The sequence below is a fragment of the Erinaceus europaeus genome, chromosome 9, assembly GCF_950295315.1.
Source record: "Erinaceus europaeus chromosome 9, mEriEur2.1, whole genome shotgun sequence".
NCBI classification, from domain to species: domain Eukaryota; kingdom Metazoa; phylum Chordata; class Mammalia; order Eulipotyphla; family Erinaceidae; genus Erinaceus; species Erinaceus europaeus.
In genome coordinates, this window is record NC_080170.1 from 20,598,081 (window position 1) to 20,618,017 (window position 19,937).

The 19,937-nt window shown below is 43.7% G+C and overlaps 1 protein-coding gene across 1 annotated transcript in view; it reads right to left on the reverse strand.

The window, feature by feature from the left end:
• Positions 1 to 835: 835 nt before the first annotated feature.
• The window catches only part of GRK7 (G protein-coupled receptor kinase 7), a 42,985-nt gene continuing 23,883 nt past the window's right edge, over positions 836 to 19,937 (reverse strand). The window contains exons 3-4 of the mRNA XM_007529934.2: positions 16,582 to 16,856; positions 836 to 2,306 (exon numbers count right to left, since the gene is read on the reverse strand). Of these exons, the coding sequence (XP_007529996.1) occupies positions 1,970 to 2,306; positions 16,582 to 16,856 (612 nt within the window). The 3' untranslated portion in view covers positions 836 to 1,969. The remainder of the gene's footprint in view (positions 2,307 to 16,581; positions 16,857 to 19,937) is intronic.

Sequence of the window (19,937 nt, forward strand, 5' to 3'; positions counted from 1 at the left end):
CTGAGGTAAAGAACAAACACCTCATCATAGACCCCTGCAAGCGTCAACCCGGCTTTGACCTAGCACGTTATGACTGGGCCCTCCTCAATCGCTATCGAACAGGCCATGGCCGGTGCGCCGCTATGTTCCATCGCTGGGGAGCCAGAGACGACCCGAACTGCCCCTGCGGCTACAGACTATGACCCACATAGTCAACGACTGCCACCTCTCCAGATTCAAAGGAGGTCTCGAAACTTTACATCAGGCTCAACCTGACACTGTGGACTGGCTACGGGAGAAGGGCAAATGCTAGAAGAAGAAGAAGGAAAAGGAAGTTGGGACTAGTGGTGGTATAGCTGGTAGAGCAGATCCTGTGGGAAGACTAGGGCTCAAGCCTTTTAGGTGCTTCTAAGGTAGGACCTTAGCAGTACATTTTTAAAAGTGGCCAGGTGGTGGTGCACCTGGCTGAGTGCATATGTTACCTAGGTTCCAGCCTCTGGTTCCCACCTGCAGGGGGACAGCTTCACAAGTGGTGAAGCAACAGGGCTGCAGGTGTCTCTCTGTCTCTCTCCCTCTCCCTCCCCCTTCCTTCTTGATTTCTGGCTGTCTATGCAATAAATAAAGATAATAAAATAATAATAATAAAATACATTTATTTTTGAAAGTCCATAAAAAAGGCCCAGTGTCACTGTCACATTGCCTTTTTGCCCTTGTATCTTTCTACGTGCATGCTTTCACTTTTACTAAACAAAATCTTAACGTGCCAGAAAAGACCCCCCAAAAAAAGTTTAAAAAAAGAAAATTTACATGATAAGTATAATTATCTGAAGTTCATTTACAAAGGAACTTTCCCTCTCTTCCTCTCTCTCTCTCTCTATCTGAGAAGTGATTGTTGTAGCTAGGGAGATGACTAAGAGGTAGAGCTCAGGGCTTGGAGGCATGAGGCTCTGGATTTGACTCCTTGCACTGCCATAGCTGAGCAGTGTTCTGTTCTTTCTGTCTCCTGAAATAAATAAATGGATCTTTAAAAGAAAGAAAGAAAGAAAGAAAAGTGACTGTCAACATTGATGATTGAACCTTTGAGCAATGGGAACAAGCCCATATGTAGTAACCTGTAAGTCTCCATGGCAATGGTTTTCAAACTCTGCTATAATTAGAACCACACGGGAGCTTTTGAAAATGGAGATGTCCAGGCTGTAGCCCATATCAATTAAATCTGGGGGAGAGAGGCAGACATTCTTGTTTTTTAAAAGATCCCTAGGTGATTCCAGAGTTCAGCATGTAGAACTGCATGTGTAAGCAATTTGTAGCATTTTCCTTAAAGGATTCAGCTTACAGTATTCTTTATTTCACAAACCTCTTGTATATTTACACTGAACATGCTTCACTAAAATAATGGTGACCTATTTCAAAAGAGGTGAAAAAAGGAATTTCAGTAAGCTGAAAGTTGTTCTGTCATCTGAAACACTGCCAGAATATTACAATTAATTTCCTTCTCTCTTTTGGTAGGAGAGAATATCAGGACTATTTATTTCCAGCTTCAAGTATTCTTCTTACATATACAGAAGCAAAAGGAAACCCAAAAGATGAAGGGAAGAGAGGATCTTAACAAAGAAAGACTAAAATGATTATTTACCAAGAATTGGAAAAGCTCATTTTCTGAGTACACCATGAAAGTTCCAGAACTTTCTGTCATTTCCAGAATGGAGAGCTCATGATTTTAGTTTATCAAAATAAACCTGAGTGTTCCTCTTCTCAGCTCTCAGTGAAAACTGAGATTGACTTTGTGAAATCAAAGAGAGAGAGCTGGAGAGCGACAGAGAGAAAAGAGAAAGAAGGAAAGGCATTCTAAGCAGTGAAGCCATCTGTTCTTTTTACTTGTTCTCTGGGGATAGGCCCTCCTGATTGATGGGTCTTCCTTCTGTAGATTTCTGGTTGTCAGGATTATGTCAGCTGAGGCTCCCGCTGCCTAGCTGGTAGAAAGAACAATCTATAATAACAAACACACGCCGGACTTGGTTGAATCTCCCTCCCCATAAGCTGCAGGACGGTTGGAGTCATTCAGTTCTTCAAACAGTCCTGTTTCTATGACCTCTTCCTGCCAGGCTCTGGGCACAGCACCGGTAGAGAATCTCTGAAAGAAGTTCTTATCTTTTTCATCAAACTCAATGCCTCGGACCTCAGAAAAGTCTTCGATTTCATTGATGTCTTTGGCATAAACCACTGAAGGGTCTGGCACGAATGGGGGGTCCACGAGACCGGCTTCTAGGCGAGGAAAATTGATGGATTTGAAGAAAGTGTGTTTCCTGGGATCATCAGATTTTTCTCTGTGAAGAAAGACGGTCTGCATGAGACACAGTAACAGACCAACAAAGGAAATATTCTTGGAGTAGGGAGGTAGCATAATGGTTATACAAAGAGGCTCTCATGCCTGAGGCTCCAAAATCTGAGGTCCAACCAGCCCCCGCCCTCACCTCCACCATCAGCCAGAGATAATCAGTGCTCTGGGTAAATATAATTAATTAGGAATTTGGGCGGTAGTGCAGCGGGTAAGTGCACGTGGCGCAAAGCGCAAAGACCAGCGTGAGGATCCCCGTTTGAGCCCCCAGCTCCCCACCTGTAGGGGAATCACTTCACAAGCAGTGAAGTAGGTCTGCAGGTGTCTATGCTTCTCTCCTTCTCTCTGTCATCCCCTCCTCTCTCTGTCCTAGCCAACAATGACGACAACAATAATAATTACAAGAATAAAGTAACAAGGGCAACAAAAGGGAATAGATAAATAAATTTTTAAAAAATAATTAATTAATTAATAATAATAATAACACTAATTGTGGTCCGGGAGGTGGCGCAGTGGCTAAGGCATTGGACTCTCAAGCATGAGGTCCTGAGTTCGATCCCCGGCAGCACATGTACCAGAGTGATGCCTGGTTCTTTCTCTCCTCCTATCTTTCTCATGAATAAGTAAATAAATTCTTTTAAAAAATAATAAATAGGGAGTCGGGCTGTAGCGCAGCGGGCTAAGCGCAGGTGGCGCAAAGCACAAGGACCGGCATAAGGATCCCGGTTCGAACCCCGGCTCCCCACCTGCAGGGGAGTCGCTTCACAGGCGGTGAAGCAGGTCTGCAGGTGTCTATCTTTCTCTCCTCCTCTCTGTCTTCCCCTCCTCTCTCCATTTCTCTCTGTCCTATCCAACAATGACGACAACAATAATAACTACAACAATAAAAAAACCAAGGGCAACAAAAGGGAATAAATAAATAAATAATAAATAAATAAATAATAACACTAATTATCATGCCTGATGTTCCAAGGTTGTAGGTACAATACCCAGCACCACTATAAGCCAGAGCTGGGCAGTGCTCTGGTAAAAAGAAATATATAAACAAATAAGTAAAATATACAAAAATAAATGGGGCCAGGTGGTAGTGCATCAGGTTAAGTACACATACTCACATACTGCGAAGCGCAGGGATCGGCTCAAGGATCCCGGTTCAAGCCTCCAGCTCCCCACCTGAAGGGAAGCTGCTTCCCAAATAGTGAAGCTGGTCTGCAGGTGTCTATCTGTCTATCTTTCTATCCCCCTCTCTGTCTTCCTCTCCTCTCCCCATTTCTCTCTGTCCTATCCAACAACGACGACATCAATAACAACAACAACTACAATAAAACAACAAGGGCAACAAAATGGAATGAATATATATGATGGCCGTCAGGAGCAGTGGATTTAGTCCTAGTGCAGGAACTGAGCCCCAGCTATAATCAGGGAGGCAAAAAAACCTAAAATAAATAAGTAAAAAAGATGAGATTATATTTTTTGGAACAAAATGGATGGAATTGAATGTGATGGTGCTAAGTAAATAAGAGGTGAGGGAGCTGGGTGGTGGTGCACCTGGTTGAGTGCACATGTCGCAATGTGCAAGGACCCAGTTTCGAGCCCCCTGGTCCCCACCTGCAGGAGGAAAGCTTCACAAGTGGTGAAGCAGGGCTACAGGTGTCATTCTGTCTCTCTCACTCTCTATCTCCCCCTTCCCTCTCAATTTCTGGTTGTCTCTATCCAATAAACAAATAAAAACAATAAAAATAAAAATAAAAAAGAGGTGAACGATAACTACCAGAGGCTTTCTCTCCTATGCAGAATACAGACAACTAAAGTAAACATACATGCTTAAAAAAAGAAAAGACATGGGAATTGGGTGATAACAACAATAATATCTACCGCAGTAAAAAAACAAAGACAACAAAAATAAATAAATATTAAAAATAAGACATGCTAAAAAACAGTCATACTGTCTCTTAGACTTTGTGAGAAAATTACGGTAGTTATGGAGGTTGGGGGGACATGCGACTTTGGTGGTGAGTGTGGTGACTTGCATATACATCTGTGAACACGAAACAGTACCTCCTGAAATTTTTTTTAACCCCCTGAAATCTTATCATTTTGTAAACCACTGTGAAAGCACAAATAATAAAAATAAATTATAATAAAAATAATAAATAAAAATAAATTATATCCAAACTAAACCAAAAAACTATTTTTCATTTTTTTAATTTTTTAATATTTATTTATTTTTCCTTTTGTTGCCCTTGTTGTTTTATTGTTGTAGTTACTGATGTCGTTGTTGTTGGATAGGACAGAGAGAAATGGAGAGAGGAGGGGAATACAGAGAGGCAGAGAGAAAGATAAACACCTGCAGACCTGCTTCACTGCCTGTGAAGTGACTCCCCTGCAGGTGGGGAGCCGGGGGGCTCGAACCGGGGTCCTTAAGCTAGTCCTTGCGCTTTGCGCCACCTGTGCTTAACCCGCTGAGCTACCGCCCGACTCCCCAAAAAACTATTTTTTTAAAAAAAATCTGTTAATTATTTTATTAGTCTTTATGCTCTTTATTAAAATAATTTCTCATTAAAATATGTTTATAAAAATAGTAATCTTAAAAAATAATCCACAGCAGAGGAGACAGCAAAATGATTATGCAAAAAAAAAAAAAAAAACTGTGGCAGTTAACCTTTTGGTCTTGGTGTTTCACTAAGGCATCTGGAAATTCAGTGGAACCGGACTTACCTGCCTGTAATTTCCAGTCCTTGTCTCTTGCTTCGCTCTCCAATGTCACAGAAAACAAGTTGAACAGGCCCCTTCCACATGAGCACTGCTCACATTTTAAAGGACAGGCTCACGTCTCAGTCTCTGATGGTCAAGAATCTCGACATAGATTAACTGGGTGTTTCTGGCTCCAGGTGTCTTTTGGCAGGGCTCTGATCTCATCTGATTGTTTGACTGGGTTAGGAGGGGCTCTGCTCTGCTTCCAAGTTTGCTCATCTGATTGTCATGAATGTTGGCAAGCTGAGGTCCCCCTACACGGGGTTGCCTTATAACAGCGCAGCAGGAATTCCCCAGAGAAAAGGGGGAGAGGAAGATGTAGTGAAGATTCTGTAGAGGTGTGGTCTGGGAGGTGGTGCAGGGGACAATGGACTCTCAAACATCAGGTCCTGAGTTCAGTGCCCGGCAACACATATACCAGAGTGATATCTGGTTCTTTCTCTCTCTCCTCTTGTCTTTCTCATCAATCAATAAATATAATCTTAAAAAAAAAAACTGGAGAGGAAGAATATGAGGGGGAGAGAGACCAAGACAAAGGAGTCTTTATTGCCTAACATTATAAGTGGTATCTTATCACTTCTACCATATAGCATTTGTTAGAGGCAAGTCATTAAGTATGGCCCACCCTTAATGGAAAGGCTGCCAGGAGGCAGGGAACCTACAGGGACCAGATCAGGGTGCCCTACCACAGACTTCTCTTGGTTCCTCTTGAATCCAGGTTTTAGGATTATTATTATTATTATCATTATTATTTTACAAGACCATTGTTCAGCTCTGGCTTATGGTGGTGCCAGTGATTGAATCTGGGCACCTGGGAGCCTCAGGTATTTTAAGTCTTTTGCATAACCATTATTCTCTTTCCCTGGAATTTAAATCGAGGTTTTTGTGTGTTTTTGCTTTTTTTTTTTTTTTTTTTTTTTTTACAGGACAGAGAGAAATAAAGAGGGGAGGTGGAAAGAGAGGGAGCTAGAGAGAGGGAGGGAGGGGGAGAGAAAGAGAGGGAGGGAGGGGGAGAAAGAGAGAGAGACCTAGCACTGCTTCAATGTTTGTGAAGCTGCTCTCCTGAGGTGGGGTCCGAGTGCCTGTGCATGGCAATGTGTGCATTCTACCAGGTACACCACCACCTGGCCCTGAAATCCAGGTGTTTTCGTTGTTGTTTAGATGGGGGTAGGGTAATGTTTTATAGTACAGTTGTTGACACATGGAGACAATTTCTCATCTTGCCATGATGGGTGTCGGCAGGACGCTCACCTCCAGGTGAGGTGCTTTCCCACCATTATGATTCAGGACCTCAAAACCGCCCTCCTTCTGCCTCCCTGCCCCTCCTCATTTTTTAATTGGCCTAGGAAGTAGCTTGGCCAGTGGAATGCAGGACTTGCCTGCTTGAGCTCCCAGTTTGATCCCTGGCTCTGCATCTACGGAGTGATTTATCTTTCTCATCTGACAGTAACTTTTTAAAAATATATATTTATTTATTCCCTTTTTGTTGCCCTTGTTGTTTTATTGTTGTAGTTATTATTGTTGTCTGTCTTCGTTGTTGGATAGGATAGAGAGAAGGGGAGAGGAGGGGAAGACAGAGAGGGGGAGAGAAAGATAGACACCTGCAGACCTGCTTCACCACCTGTGAAGCGACTCCCCTGCAGGGCTTGAACCAGGATCCTTAAGCCAGTCCTTCCACTTTGCACCACAGGCACTTAACCCGCTGCGCTACTGCCAGACTCCCATATGAAACTATCTTAAAGGAAGCAAACAGAACCCAATCTTTCCCTAAACAAAACAAGCAAAAAACAAAAACAAGGAAACAAGAAGAGGCTGGTGACTATTTTTTTTTTTCTTTCACGTGAATAGATGTGTTGACCTAACAAAGAAATGTTCCCCTTTTGGAAGAAGGCAATTTCCATCCTAAACCAAGCTTACTGCTCTTTCTTTTCTACATTTTCCATCTCATTATCAAAAAGCCATTTAGGAGAAGGATTGAAAACAGTCTCCTGCACCCCTGCAGAGACTCCCCACCGTGTCAGGTGAATACTCTGCCTGGGAAGAAGACTAGATTCAAAACACAAAAAAATGACAAAACCAACACAACAATCCCATGTGTTCAGAACTGACTCTCAACTAGCACAGCACAAAGTTCTTCACTGGTACCTCTGGCCCAGAGGGTGGGTTTTTTTTTTATCCCCCTAAACTTATCTTTATTGGGGTATTATAATGCAGACAGCAACATTTTAAAAGCATTAGATCTTTTTTTTCCCTTTGTGGAAAGAGTCTAGCATAAGATATTTTTAAAATTTCTTTTCTCTTCTCCTTCTTCTTCCACCTCCTCCTTCTTTCTTCCAAAGCACTGCTCAGCTCTGGTGTCTGGGGTGTGTGACTGAACCTGGGACTGTAGAGCTTCAGGCATGACAGCCTCTTTGCATAACCATTCTGCTATCTACCCTCCCCCTCAGATAGGTTTCATTTATTTTATTTAATTACTTAATTTCATAGAGACAGACATTGAGAGGGGACAGGGAGAGAGAGAAAGAGAGACAGACACCTACAGTATTGCTTCACTGCGTGTGGACTGTGCAGGTGGGGACTGGGGGCTTCAACCAGGGTCCTTGCTCACTGCAACATGTTTACTCAACCCAGTGCACCTCCACCACCACCTGGGTCCCTTTGGATAGATTTTGGATATGATGGAAGAAGGATCGAGTTAGATGTCCAGCCAAGTATATCAGACATGAAGACCTGGTCAAGGAGTAAGAAGGAGCTAGAGGGGGTCAGGCTGTAGTCCAGAGGGCTAGGCGCACATGGTGTGAAGCACAAGGACTAGTGTAAGGTTACTGGTTCAAGCCCCCAGTTCCCCAACTGTAAGGGAGTCGCTTCACAAACGGTGAAGCAGGTCTGCAAGTGTCTATCCTTTTCTCCTCCTGTCTTCCCCATCTCTTTTGATTTCTCTCCGTCCTATTCAACAACGACGACATCAATAACAACAATAATAACCACAACAACTATAAACAATAAGGACAACAAAAGGGAAATAAATAAATATTTTAAAAAATACCAACATTATTTTTTTTAAAAAGGAGCTAGAATGGGGTCAGGGGGCAGGAGGGAGGAGCTGGTTCCATCAAGGTGGCAGCTGCTTTGGCAGGCGCCCCCCCCACACACACACACACTGTCCCAGATCCCTGTGTGCCTCTAATTCATTCTGAGTAGCTTTGGCTCTGATCAGCAGAGAGCGCCCACCTAGGGGCCCAGTTGTGCTGGGAAACTTGCCAGGTCAGTCTTCACACTAGAGGTGAACAACGTATTCAGGCTACAGGTCTGGAGGCCTGGACTTGGCTGTCAGAGAGAGAGCACACGGCAGAAGTTTTGGTGATTGGTCTCAAAAGACAGGGCAGCAAGGTCCACCTGGTCATTTTTTTCTGTTGTTGTTTGTGGGTTTTTGTTTGTTTGTTTGTTTTTGAGCTTTAACATTCCATCCAGAAACCTCTGGAGGCTGGGGCCCCAGGCCTGCTGCCTATTTCTGTGTGTGCTTGTGGTCACTGGTGCTACCAACTGACACTAGTCCCTTCCTTCTTGTGTCAGGGTCACTGCAGGGCTGATCCTTTTAAGTAGAGATGGAGAAATAGAAAGACAGAGAGAGGGTGTCGGGTGGTAGCTCAGTGGGTTAAGTGCACATGGCGCAAAGCGCAAGGACCAGCTTAAGGATACTGGTTCGAGCCCCCAGCTCCCCACTTGCAGGGGAGTCACATCACAGGCAGTGAAGCAGGTCCGCAGGTGTCTGTCTTTCTCTCCCCGTCTCTGTCTCCCCTCCTCTCTCCATTTCTCTCTGTCCTATCCAACAACAACAACAACAATAAAACAACAAGGGCAACAAAATGGAATAAATAAATACATATTTTAAAAATGGTTTGCACGACCATTAAAAAAAAAAGAAAGGGAGAAAATGAAAGAGACCACAGCACTGAAGCTTTCTTCAATGGCAAAGCAGTGACTATCCAAGTCAGCTATATTATTGTACCCAATAAACATTTTTTTAATTTCATTTTTAATGAGTAAGAAAGAGATACAGAGAGAAAAATACACAGAGAGAGCCCCCAGAGCACTGCTCAGCTCTGGTTTATGGTGATACTGGAGACTGAACCTGGGACTTTGGAGCTACAGGCATGAAAGTCTTTGTGTGTGGCCACTATGCTACCACCCCCCAGCCCCACTCCCCACCGAAACCATCTTTTGAAATATTGCTTAAAGGGGACTGGGTGGTGGCGCACCGGGTTGAGCATACATAGTGCAAAGTCTAAGGATCTGCGCAAGGGTCCAGGTTCTAGCCCCCAGCTCCCCACCTGCAGGGGGGGACACTTTACAAGTGGCAAAGCAGGTCTGCAGATGACTGTCTTTCTCTCCCCCTCTGTCTTTCCTTCCTCTTTCAATTTCTCTCTGTCCTATTCAACAGCAGCAGCAGCAGCAGCAGCAGCAACAACAATAACAGCCACATAACAGTGGAAAAAATGGCTGCCAGGAGCAGTGGATTCATAGTGCAGGTACTGAGACCCAGCAATAATTCTGGAGGCAAAATATATATTACTTAAAAAGAAGTAGCAGGGGAGTCGGGCAGTAGCGCAGCAGGTTAATCGCACCTGGTGCAAAGCGCAAGGACCGGAGGAAGGATCCAGGTTGAGCCCCCGGCTCCTCACCTGCAGGGGAGTCGCTTCACAGGTAGTGAAGCAGGTCTGCAGGTGTCTATCTTTCTCTCTGCCTCTCTGTCTCCCCCTCCTCTCTTCATTTCTCTCTGTTCTATCCAACAACAATGACATCAATGACAACAACAATAATAACTACAACAATAAAACAAGGGCAACAAAAGGGAATAAATGTTTTAAAAAAGATTGTTAAAATTTTTTTTAAAAAAGACAGAGAAATTGACAAAGGAGGAGATAGAGAGGAGGAGAGAAAGATAGACACCTGGAGACCTGCTTCACCACTTAGGAAGCAACTTCCCTGCAGGTGGAGAGCTGGGGGCTTGAACTGCGATACTTGAGTGGGTCCTTGTGCTTCGACCATGTGCTCTCAACCTGGTGTACCACTGCTAAGCCCCCACCGCCATACATACCAACATGAGGAGATCGGAATCTACAAAGGAAAATCACATCTTACTTTTGTAAAAAGGCAAAGAAGGGGGAGAGGTCAGGCGGTAGCGCAGTGGATTAAGCTCACGTGGCGCAAAACTCAAGGACTGGCTTAAGAATCCCAGTTCGAGCCCCCGACTCCCTACCTGCAGGGGAGTCACTTCACAGGTGGTAAAGCAGGTCTTCAGGTGTCTATCTTTCTCTCCTCCTCTCTGTCTTCCCTTCCTCTCTCCATTTCTCTCTGTCGTATCCAATAACAAACAACATCAATAACAATAATAATAATAATAACCACAACAATGCTAAAACAAGGGCAACAAAAGGGGAAAAAATGGCCTCCAGGAGCAGTGGAGCCCCAGCGATAACCCTGGAGGCAAAAAAAAAAAAGAAGAAGCATCCTGGAGGTGGCTCATGCATTAGAGCATTAGGGGAAACTCAACAGACGGTGGAGTGGTGCTGTGGTCACTCACACACACACACACACACACATACATACACACACCCACTTCTGCAATTATTATTATTATTATTATTATTGCCTCCAGGGTTATCTCTGGGACTCTGTGCCTGAGCTATGAATCCACTGCTCCTGGAGGCCCGAGAGGAGAGAGAGATAGACAGGGGGAGAGAAAGACAGACATCTGCAGACCTGCTTCTCCTCCTGTGAAGTGACTCCCCTGCAAATGGGGAGTCAAGACTTAAACCCGGATCCTTGCACTTCTCACTAATTGCGCTTAACCCAGTGTGCCTGACCATTTCATCTGATTTTTTTAAAAAAAATTTATACCTATTTATTTATTTTCCCTCTTGTTGTTTTATTGTTGTTGCAGTTATTATTATTGATGTATTTGTTTTTGGATAGGACAGAGAGAAATGGAGAGAGGAGGGAAAGACAGAGGGAGAGAGAAAGACACCTGCAGACCTGCATCACCGCCTGTGAAGCGACTTCCCTGCATGTGGGGAGCCAAGGGCCTGAACCAGGATCCTTAAGCCGTTCTTGCACTTTGCGCTACGTGTGCTTAACCCACTGTGCTATCGCCTGACTCCCTCATCTGAAATTTTTAAAAGAAGGAAAAAGTGGTTCCAGGAGCAGAGGTCTGTGAGGCTTGGTGCCTCCACTACGAATCCACTGCTCCTGGAGGCTATTTTTTCCCTTTTGCTGCCCTTGTTGCTTATCGTTGTTGTTGTTATTGCTGTCATTGTTGAATATGACAGAGAGAAATCGAGATAGGAGAGGAAGAAAGATAGGGCAAGAGAAAGTAGACACCTGCAGACCTGCTTCACCGCTTGTGAAGTGACCCCCTGCAGCAGGGGAACCGGGGCTCGAACCGGGATCCGTAAGCTGGTCCTTGTGCTTTGTGCCACCTGCACTTAACCTGCTGCGCTACCGCCCAGCCCCCACAACAGGCCTTTCAATGGGGCTTCACCAATATATATTTTTTAAATAATTTATTTCTTTATTGGGGAATTAATGCTTTACATTCAACAGTAAATACAATAGTTTGTACATGCATAACATTCCCCAGATTCCCATTTAACAATACAACCCCCACTATGTCATTCATCATCTTTCATGGACCTGTATTCTCCCCACCCACCCACCCCAGAGTCTTTTACTTTGGTGCAATATGCCAATTCCAGTTCAGGTTCTAATTGTGTTTTCTTTTCTAATCTTGTTTTTCAACTTCTGCCTGAGAGTGAGATCATCCCATATTCATCCTTCTGTTTCTGACTTATTTCACTCAACATGATTTTTTCAAGGTCCATCCAAGATCGGCTGAAAATGGTGAAGTCATCATTTTTTACAGCTGAGTAGTATTCCATTGTGTATATATACCACAACTTGCTCAGCCACTCATCTGTTGTTGGACACCTGGGTTGCTTCCAGGTTTTGGCTATTACAAATTGTGCTGCCAAGAACATATGTGTACACAGATCTTTTTGGATGGATGTGTTGGGTTCCTTAGGATATATCCCCAGGAGGGGAATTGCGGGGTCATAGGGTAGGTCCATTTCTAGCCTTCTGAGAGTTCTCCAGACTGTTCTCCACAGAGGTTGGACCAGTAGTTCACCAATATTTAATACTTAACATGAGTATAGCATCACCCTCTCTAAAGATGGAAAGTCAAGCTGACCAATGAGAATTTCCCTGTCATCACATGCGGCGAACCCTTGCCTTCCCCAGGAAAGAGGACTTTATCTAAATAATAATAATAATAGTAATAATAATAAATTATTAAATAATTGTTATAATTATTATTAGCTAATGAAAAAATCCCACCCTCTTTCTAGCTATAAAAACCTTCCATTTTGAATAACATTTTGGAGTGCCTGTTTACTTGTTAGATCATGAATTATTTATTTTATTTATTTTTTATGTATTTACCAAAGCACTACTTAGCTTTGGCTTATGGAGATGCTGGGAACTGAACTTGGGAACTCTGAGCCTCAGACATAAAAGTCTTCTGCACAAACACTATGCAATCTTCCTGGACCCTCTTTAATTTTTCAAAAGATTTATGTCATGTGAAAGAGGAGGAGACCAGAGGACTGCTCAGTTCTGCTGTATGGTGATGCTGGGCCTCAACTTGTGGTCTCTAGCAAACAAATCCTGTGCACTACCCACTGGGCCACTTCCCCTACTACAATAATGAGTCATTTGATAATAAATTCAATTATATCACCAAAATTCATCTGGTTGCCAGACTGAGAGAGAGAGCACATATGGGAGATCATAAGCTCGGTCTCCCCCCCCCCCTTCTATCTCTTCTCCTTATCTTTAAAATAGAAAAACTGAGAGGGAAGGAAGAAAAGGAGGAAGGGAGAACGAGGGGGAGGGAGGGAAGGAGAGAAAAAGAGAGAGAGAGGGGGGCGGGAAGACTGCAGCACTAGAAGCTTGAATCTGGGTCCTTGCACATGGTAGTATGTGTGGTCTATTGAGTGTGCCACTGGCTGGTCTTGGTAAAGTACAAACTATACCAAGTGCAGGGCCTGGGGTTCAAATCCCAGTATCACATGGAAGCACCTTAGACAGCACTGTGGATGAGGTGGAGAGGGCATTCCATGGATGGTGGGATGTGATGAGAGGATTTCTCCCTCTTCTCAATCTCCCCACCTCTCCTCTCTCATTGTAGGTTTCCATCAGATTTCAAACATTTCATTAGTTAGTTTTGAATATCTCCTGTGTTTCAAAAGTTACTAGATGGTGGAGGAGATAGCATAATGGTTATTCAAAGAAACCCATGCCTGAGGCCCCAAGGTCTCAGGTTCTGTCCCCAGCACCACCATAAGCCAAAGCTGATCAGTGCTCCGGTAAAGAAAAAAAAAAAGGCTTTTACAAAGGAGCTTTGTTCAGTGATTAACAAGCATAAAGTTGTGAGTTTGATCCCTAGCACTGAATGTACTAGAGTGATGCTCAGATTCTTTTTCTCATCTCCTTTTGCTCTCTCTCTCTCTCTCTCATTAATAAACCCTTAAAACAATTAAAAAATTGGGAGTCGAGTGGTAGTGCAGTGGGTTAAGCACATGTGGTGCAAAGCACAAGGACTGGCAATCCTGGTTCGAGCCCAGGTTCCCCACCTGCAGGGAGTTCACTTCACAAGCAGTGAAGCAGGTCTGCAGGTGTCTATCTTTCTCTTCCCCTCTGTCTTCCCCTCCTCTCTCCATTTCTCTCTGTCCTAACAATGACAACATTAATAACAACAACAATAAGAAACAAGGGCAACAAAATGGAAAATAAATAAATAAAAATTTTAAAAATATTAAAAAAAAATTAAAGGCTCCAGAACCATAGAGGTTACCATAAAGGAGAATGTGTAACTTACACATATGAGAGGTCTAACCCAGATACCACATATAAACAAGAAAAGAAAATCACCCAAATTTGGTTTTTAACATATTAACTATTCTTTGCAAAAACAGTTTCTGCTAATAAAGTGCTGAGAGTTATTATCTTTTTAAATTTTTATTTATTTGCTTATTGTTGGATAGAGACAGAAAGAAATCGAGAGGGAAGGAGAGAGACAGAGAAGGAGAGAGACAGAGAGACACCTGCAGCCCTGCTTCACCCCTCATGAAACTCCTCCCCCTGTAGGTGGGGACTGACTGGGGACTTGAACCTGGGTCCTTGTGCTTCGTAACATGTTTTTAACTGGGTGCACCACCACCCAGTGGCTCTAGACCCACACCACAAAAAACTGAGTGTGTGTGTGTGTGTGTGTGTGTGTGTATCAATATATACCTTTTGGGAAATTGTTATGCAAATGACTTTCTTACCAGTGGCTATGAGCTCCCAAGTTCAATACCCAGCACCACCAGAAGCCAGAGCTGAGCAATGCTCTACTATAACAAAAACAAAACAGCACGCAATAGCGACTATTATTATTAGTATTTTCTAAGGGAGAGAACATAATATTTTGACTAGGCTATATGCTTGCATGTCTTAACTTACTCGAACTGAACTTTCAAAACCTAAAGATGCATACAAATAAACAAACTACAATCCAGAAAGTAAGGTGACTGGTCTCTAACCTCACACTGGTTCTTATCAACCCCAAAAGGACAGTGACCCCCAAAAGCCTTAACGGGAGAAAGTGACCTGAGGAAGATTAATTGGGTTAGGCAAAAAAGAGTAACTTGGGTTGCTTCACAAGCAGTGAAGCAGGTCTGCAGGTGTCTATCTTTCTCTCCCCCTCTGCCTTCTCCTCCTCTCTCGATTTCTCTCTGTCCTATCCAACAACAACGATAGCAATAATAACAATAATAACAGCAATAACTATAACAACAAGGGCAACAAAAGGGGAAGAAAAGCCTCCAGGAGCAGTGGATTTGTAGTGCAGGCACCAAGCCTCAGCAATAACCCTGGAGGCAAAAAATAAAGTAAAAAAATAATGTATTTTTGCATAACCATATGCTATCTCCCTCACCCTATATAATTTTATAAACATTATATTGAAACCTCAAAACATCCTGTTTTTAAAATATATATATATATTTATTTATTATTGAATAGAGACAGAGAAAAATTGAGAGGGAAGTGGGAGATAGAGAGGGAGAGAGACAGATACCTGCAGCCCTGCTTCACCACTTGCGAAGCTTTCCCCCTGCAGGTGGGGACAAGGGGCTTGAACCTGGATCCTTGTGCACTGCAGTATGTGCACTTAACCAGGTGCACCACCGCCTGGCTCCCCAAATATCCTGTTTTACTAGTCAGCATTCCCCAGAGAAACAACCAACAGAATGTTAAAGGGTTCTGGAATACACCAAGGGCACATGCACATTATTTTGAATCAAAAACATTTGGAAGTCAGCAGATGCAGGGTTTGACTTTCCCTTATCTGCCTAAAATCAGAGCCTTCCCAATGAACTCAACTCATAAATATCATCTCCCTGTCACCAGAGTCTAATTTCTCTTTGTTGGAAGCAACCAACTCCATATATTTTCTTTTTCATTCACCTTCCTTTATTTATTCAAGCAACCATTGCAGTTGTGTATTGTTTTTCTTCCTGCTTGTGTGTGCTGTGTTGTATCTCTCTTTTTCACTTTCAGATATATCTGAGCGATTATTCTGTATCAAGTGCTTACAGTGTTTGAAAGTATGGGAAGTACTTTGCCACAGAATATACAAATAGGGGGCTGGAAGTAGCTCAGTGGGTTAACCACATAGTGTGAAGCACAGGGACCGGCACAAGGATCCCAGTTCAAGCCCCGGCTCCCCACCTGCAAGGGAGGGTGTTGGGGAGTTATGCAGATGCAGTCACATCTGCCAAGCTGTCCCCTCAGGCTTTGCCACTTCCTGCCTCTTTTAACCAATCCTATCACTCCTGGTTGTTGCCCTATAAAGCCCTTCTTCTTCCACCCCTCGCCCCTCTTTTGCCGGCCTTTCACTTAGGTGATTAGACGCAATGGAGGATGGTCCGGGAGGCGGCCATTTTTGCTACCTCCACGTGGCCCGAACCACTGTGCTCTCACCCAACTCTGAGGTGTCCGTGCGAATAAAGATTTGTGTTCCCTCTTCCCTCCGGATCTCTCTTCTCCGGCGCAGCCCGACAGGAGGGGTTGCTTCAACAGGTTTGCAGGTGTCTATCTTGCTCTCCCCTCTCTATCTTCCCCTCCTCTCTCAATTTCTCTGTCCTATCCAACAGCAATAGCATCATCAACAACAAAAGCAACAACAACAACAATGAAAAAAAAGATGGCCACCAGGAGCAGTGGATTTATAGTGCAGGCACTCAACCCCAGTGATAACCCTGGAGGCAAAAAAATATAAAAAAAAATTAAAAATAGGACAATACCAGTAGGACCTTATCCCAAGGTGCTGCTACTCATTTAGTGTATCCTCCCCACCACTTCAGACAAGGCTGACATCAGTCACTATCTGTGACTTGGTAGTTTACCTGCTTCCTAAGCGTTGCTCTGGTTTCTTGGCCAGGAAGAGAGTGCAGATATCTTTGGCTTCCTCTGTGAAGTTATCATGCTCAAATTTGACCTCCTCTTTCAGGGTTCTTTGCTTTAAATCCTCCTTGGTGACTTTTTCCTTATAATCTTTGAATGGTGTCCGTCCAGCAATCATCTCGTAAATGCTGCAGCCCATTGCAAACCAGTCCACAGGATAGGAATAACTTGCCTTTTCCATTAGGATTTCAGGTGCCATATAACCATTGGTCCCAGCCTGTTAACCGACCCCCAAAAGACAACAAAACAAATGTCAGAACATGGGCTAGGGAAATATTGGTATATATTTGGCATAGTGGTTATGCTTCAGGCTCTGAAGTACCAGGTTCAATCTTCAGCATCACCAGAAGCCAGAGCTGAGCAGTACTCTGGTAAACAAACAAAATGTCAGAACATGAATCTGTCCATTAAGAGATATTGCTAGTACTCTACCTAATACCCCTAAAATTGTATGTACTTATCGATGGCAGAGGGGAGAGAGAGAGGCACTAGATAGTCACTCTGACACATACAATGCTGGGGATCTTGGGGCCTCAGATTTGAGAATCCAAGGTGTACACTGTGTCACCTTCCAGGTCACTCCAATACCCTTTATCCATTTCCTTCCTTCTTTCCTTCCTTTCCAAGTATTTTATTTTTTAAAATATTTGTTTATTCCCTTTTATTGCCGTTATTGTTTTATTGTTGTCGTTGTTGTTGGATAGCACAGAGAGAAGTTGAGAGAGGAGGGGAAGACAGAGAAGGGGAAAGAAAGACACCTGCAGAACTGCTTCACCGCCTGTGAAGTGATGCCCCTCCCTGCAGGTGGGGATTGGGGGCTCAAACCCAGATCCTTCCGCTGGTCCTTGTGCTTTGCGCCACCTGTGCTTAAGCCACTGCACCACCACCTGACTCCCTATTTATTTTATTTTAATGAGAGAGATATAGAGGGAAAGATACAGTGAGACACCAGAACTATGATCATCTCTGGCTTATGGTGGTGCTGAGGATTGAACCTGGGACCTCAGAGCCTCAGGCATGAAAATCTTTTGCAGAACCATTATGCTGTCTCCTTATCTGTTTTTTTTTTTTTCCTTTTCTTTCCTCTTAAGGGAATGCTAGTTGGAGTGGGGAGCAGGCACCATGTCTGATCTAGTTTAAGCCTTCCTTTACCAATAGATTCTGGGGCAGCTGGGTTGAGCCATGCAAGCTTTGTGGGAAATAGACACGATTGGGCTGGAGCACTATAACAGGGCAGGTAGGGCCCTCTTGACGTAGGAAGATTGTCCAGTCTTTCTTATTACTTCATCTTTAAGGTAAAAAGTATATATGAATGCCTCTAAGATTCCCTAGACTCTGCTTTTTTTGTATTCTAGATTTTTTTTTAAATTTTATTGAGAAATAAGAGAATGAAAGACCCTGGTGGTGCTGGGGATTGAACCTGGGGCCTCTGAGACCTCAGTCATGCAAGTCCTATTGTCTAACAGTGAGATATCTTACTGGGCCCAGTAGTGGTGCACCTGATTGAGCACACATGTTACCATACACAAAGACCCAGGTTTGGGGCCCCAGTCCCCACCAGCAGGGGGAAAGTTTTGCGAGTGGTGAAACAGGGCTACAGGTGGCTCTCTGTTTCTCTCCCTCTCTACCTTCCTCTCCCCTCTCAATTTCTCTCTATCTCTATCCAATAATAAATAAATATATTTTAAAAAACAGCATGGAGGCCGGAGAAGCTAGGCAGTAGCGCAATGGGTTAGGTACTCATAGCACAAAGACCGAAGACCCATGCAAGGATCCTGGTCCGAGCCCCCGGCTCCCCAATCTGCAGGGGGGTCGCTTCATAGGTGGTGAAGCTGGTCTGCAGCTGTCTTTCTCTCCCCCTCTCTGTCTTCCCCTCCCCTCAATTTCTCTCTGTCCTATCCTATAAAAAAAAATCGGGGTAGTTGGACAGTAGTGCAGTGAGTTAAGCTCACATGGTGCAAAGCACAAGAATTCTGGTTCAAGCCCCCGCTCCCCAACTTCAGGAGAGTCGCTTCGCAGGCAATCAAACAGGTCTGCAGGTGTCTTTCTTTCCCCCTGTCTTCCCCTCCTCTCTCCATTTCTCTATGCCCTATCCAACAACGACGACATCAATGACAACAACAATAATAACTACAACAATAAAACAACAAGGGCAACAAAAAGGGAATAAAAAATAAATATTAAAATTTTTTTTAAAAAATTGGGAGAGCCAGGTGGTGGTGGACCCGGTTAAGCGCACAGAGTACCATGTGAAAGAATATGTGCAACGACCTGGGTTCGAGCCCCAGCTCCTCTCCTGCAGGCGGACACTTCATAAGTAGTGAAGCAGGTCTGAGATGTCTGGGTGTCTGTCTTTCTCTCCCCTTTTCTACTTCCCCTGCCTTTCTCAATTTCTCTCTGTCCTATCATATGAAAAGAAAAAAAAAAGGAACAAGAGGTGGTGGGTTCATAGTGCCAACACTGAGCCCTAACAACTAGAGGCAAAAAAAAAAAAATTGGTGTATTGCTCCAAAGTAAAAGACTCTGGGGTGGGTTGGGGGTAAGAGTACAGGTCCAAAAAGGATGATAGAGGACCTAGTGGGGGTTGTATTGTTATGTGGAAAACTGAGAAATGTTATGCATGTACAAACTACTGTATTTTACTTTGCTGTTGACTGTAAACTAATAAAGAAATTTAAAAAAAAAAAAAAGGAGTAAGGCGGTAGAGAAGCGGGTTAAGCGCACGTGGTGCAAAGCACCAGGACCAGCCTAAGGATCCGGGTTAGAGCCCCCGGCTCCCCATTTGCAGGGAGTCGCTTCACAGGCGGTGAAGCAGGTCTGGAGGTGTCTATCTTTCTCTCCCCCTCTCTGTCTTCCCCCTCCTCTCTCCATTTCTCTCTGTCCTAACGACATCAATAACAACAACAACAACAAAAAAAAAAACCAGAAGGGCAACAAAAGGGAAATAAATAAATATATTTAAAAAATTTCTTTTAAAAAGGAAAAAATAGCCTCCAGGAGCAATGGATTCATAGTGCTGGCACCAAGCCCCAGAAATAACCCTGGAGGGGAAAAAAAAACCACAAAAAACAGCGAATAAACAATAAATCATTGGCAAAGATGTGAAGACCAAATGTGCTCTGTACATTGGCCCAGACGTTTTAGAGAGGCAAGATTTAGAGCAGCAGAAAATAACATGTCTCAGCTGTTCTGTCTTTCAATCAGGCTATTTAACTTTGGAGGAGGTACCTCAAAGTAATTAAACAGAAAGAAAAGGGGACTTACATGAGATATTCCTAGCTCCATTAATCCTAACGGT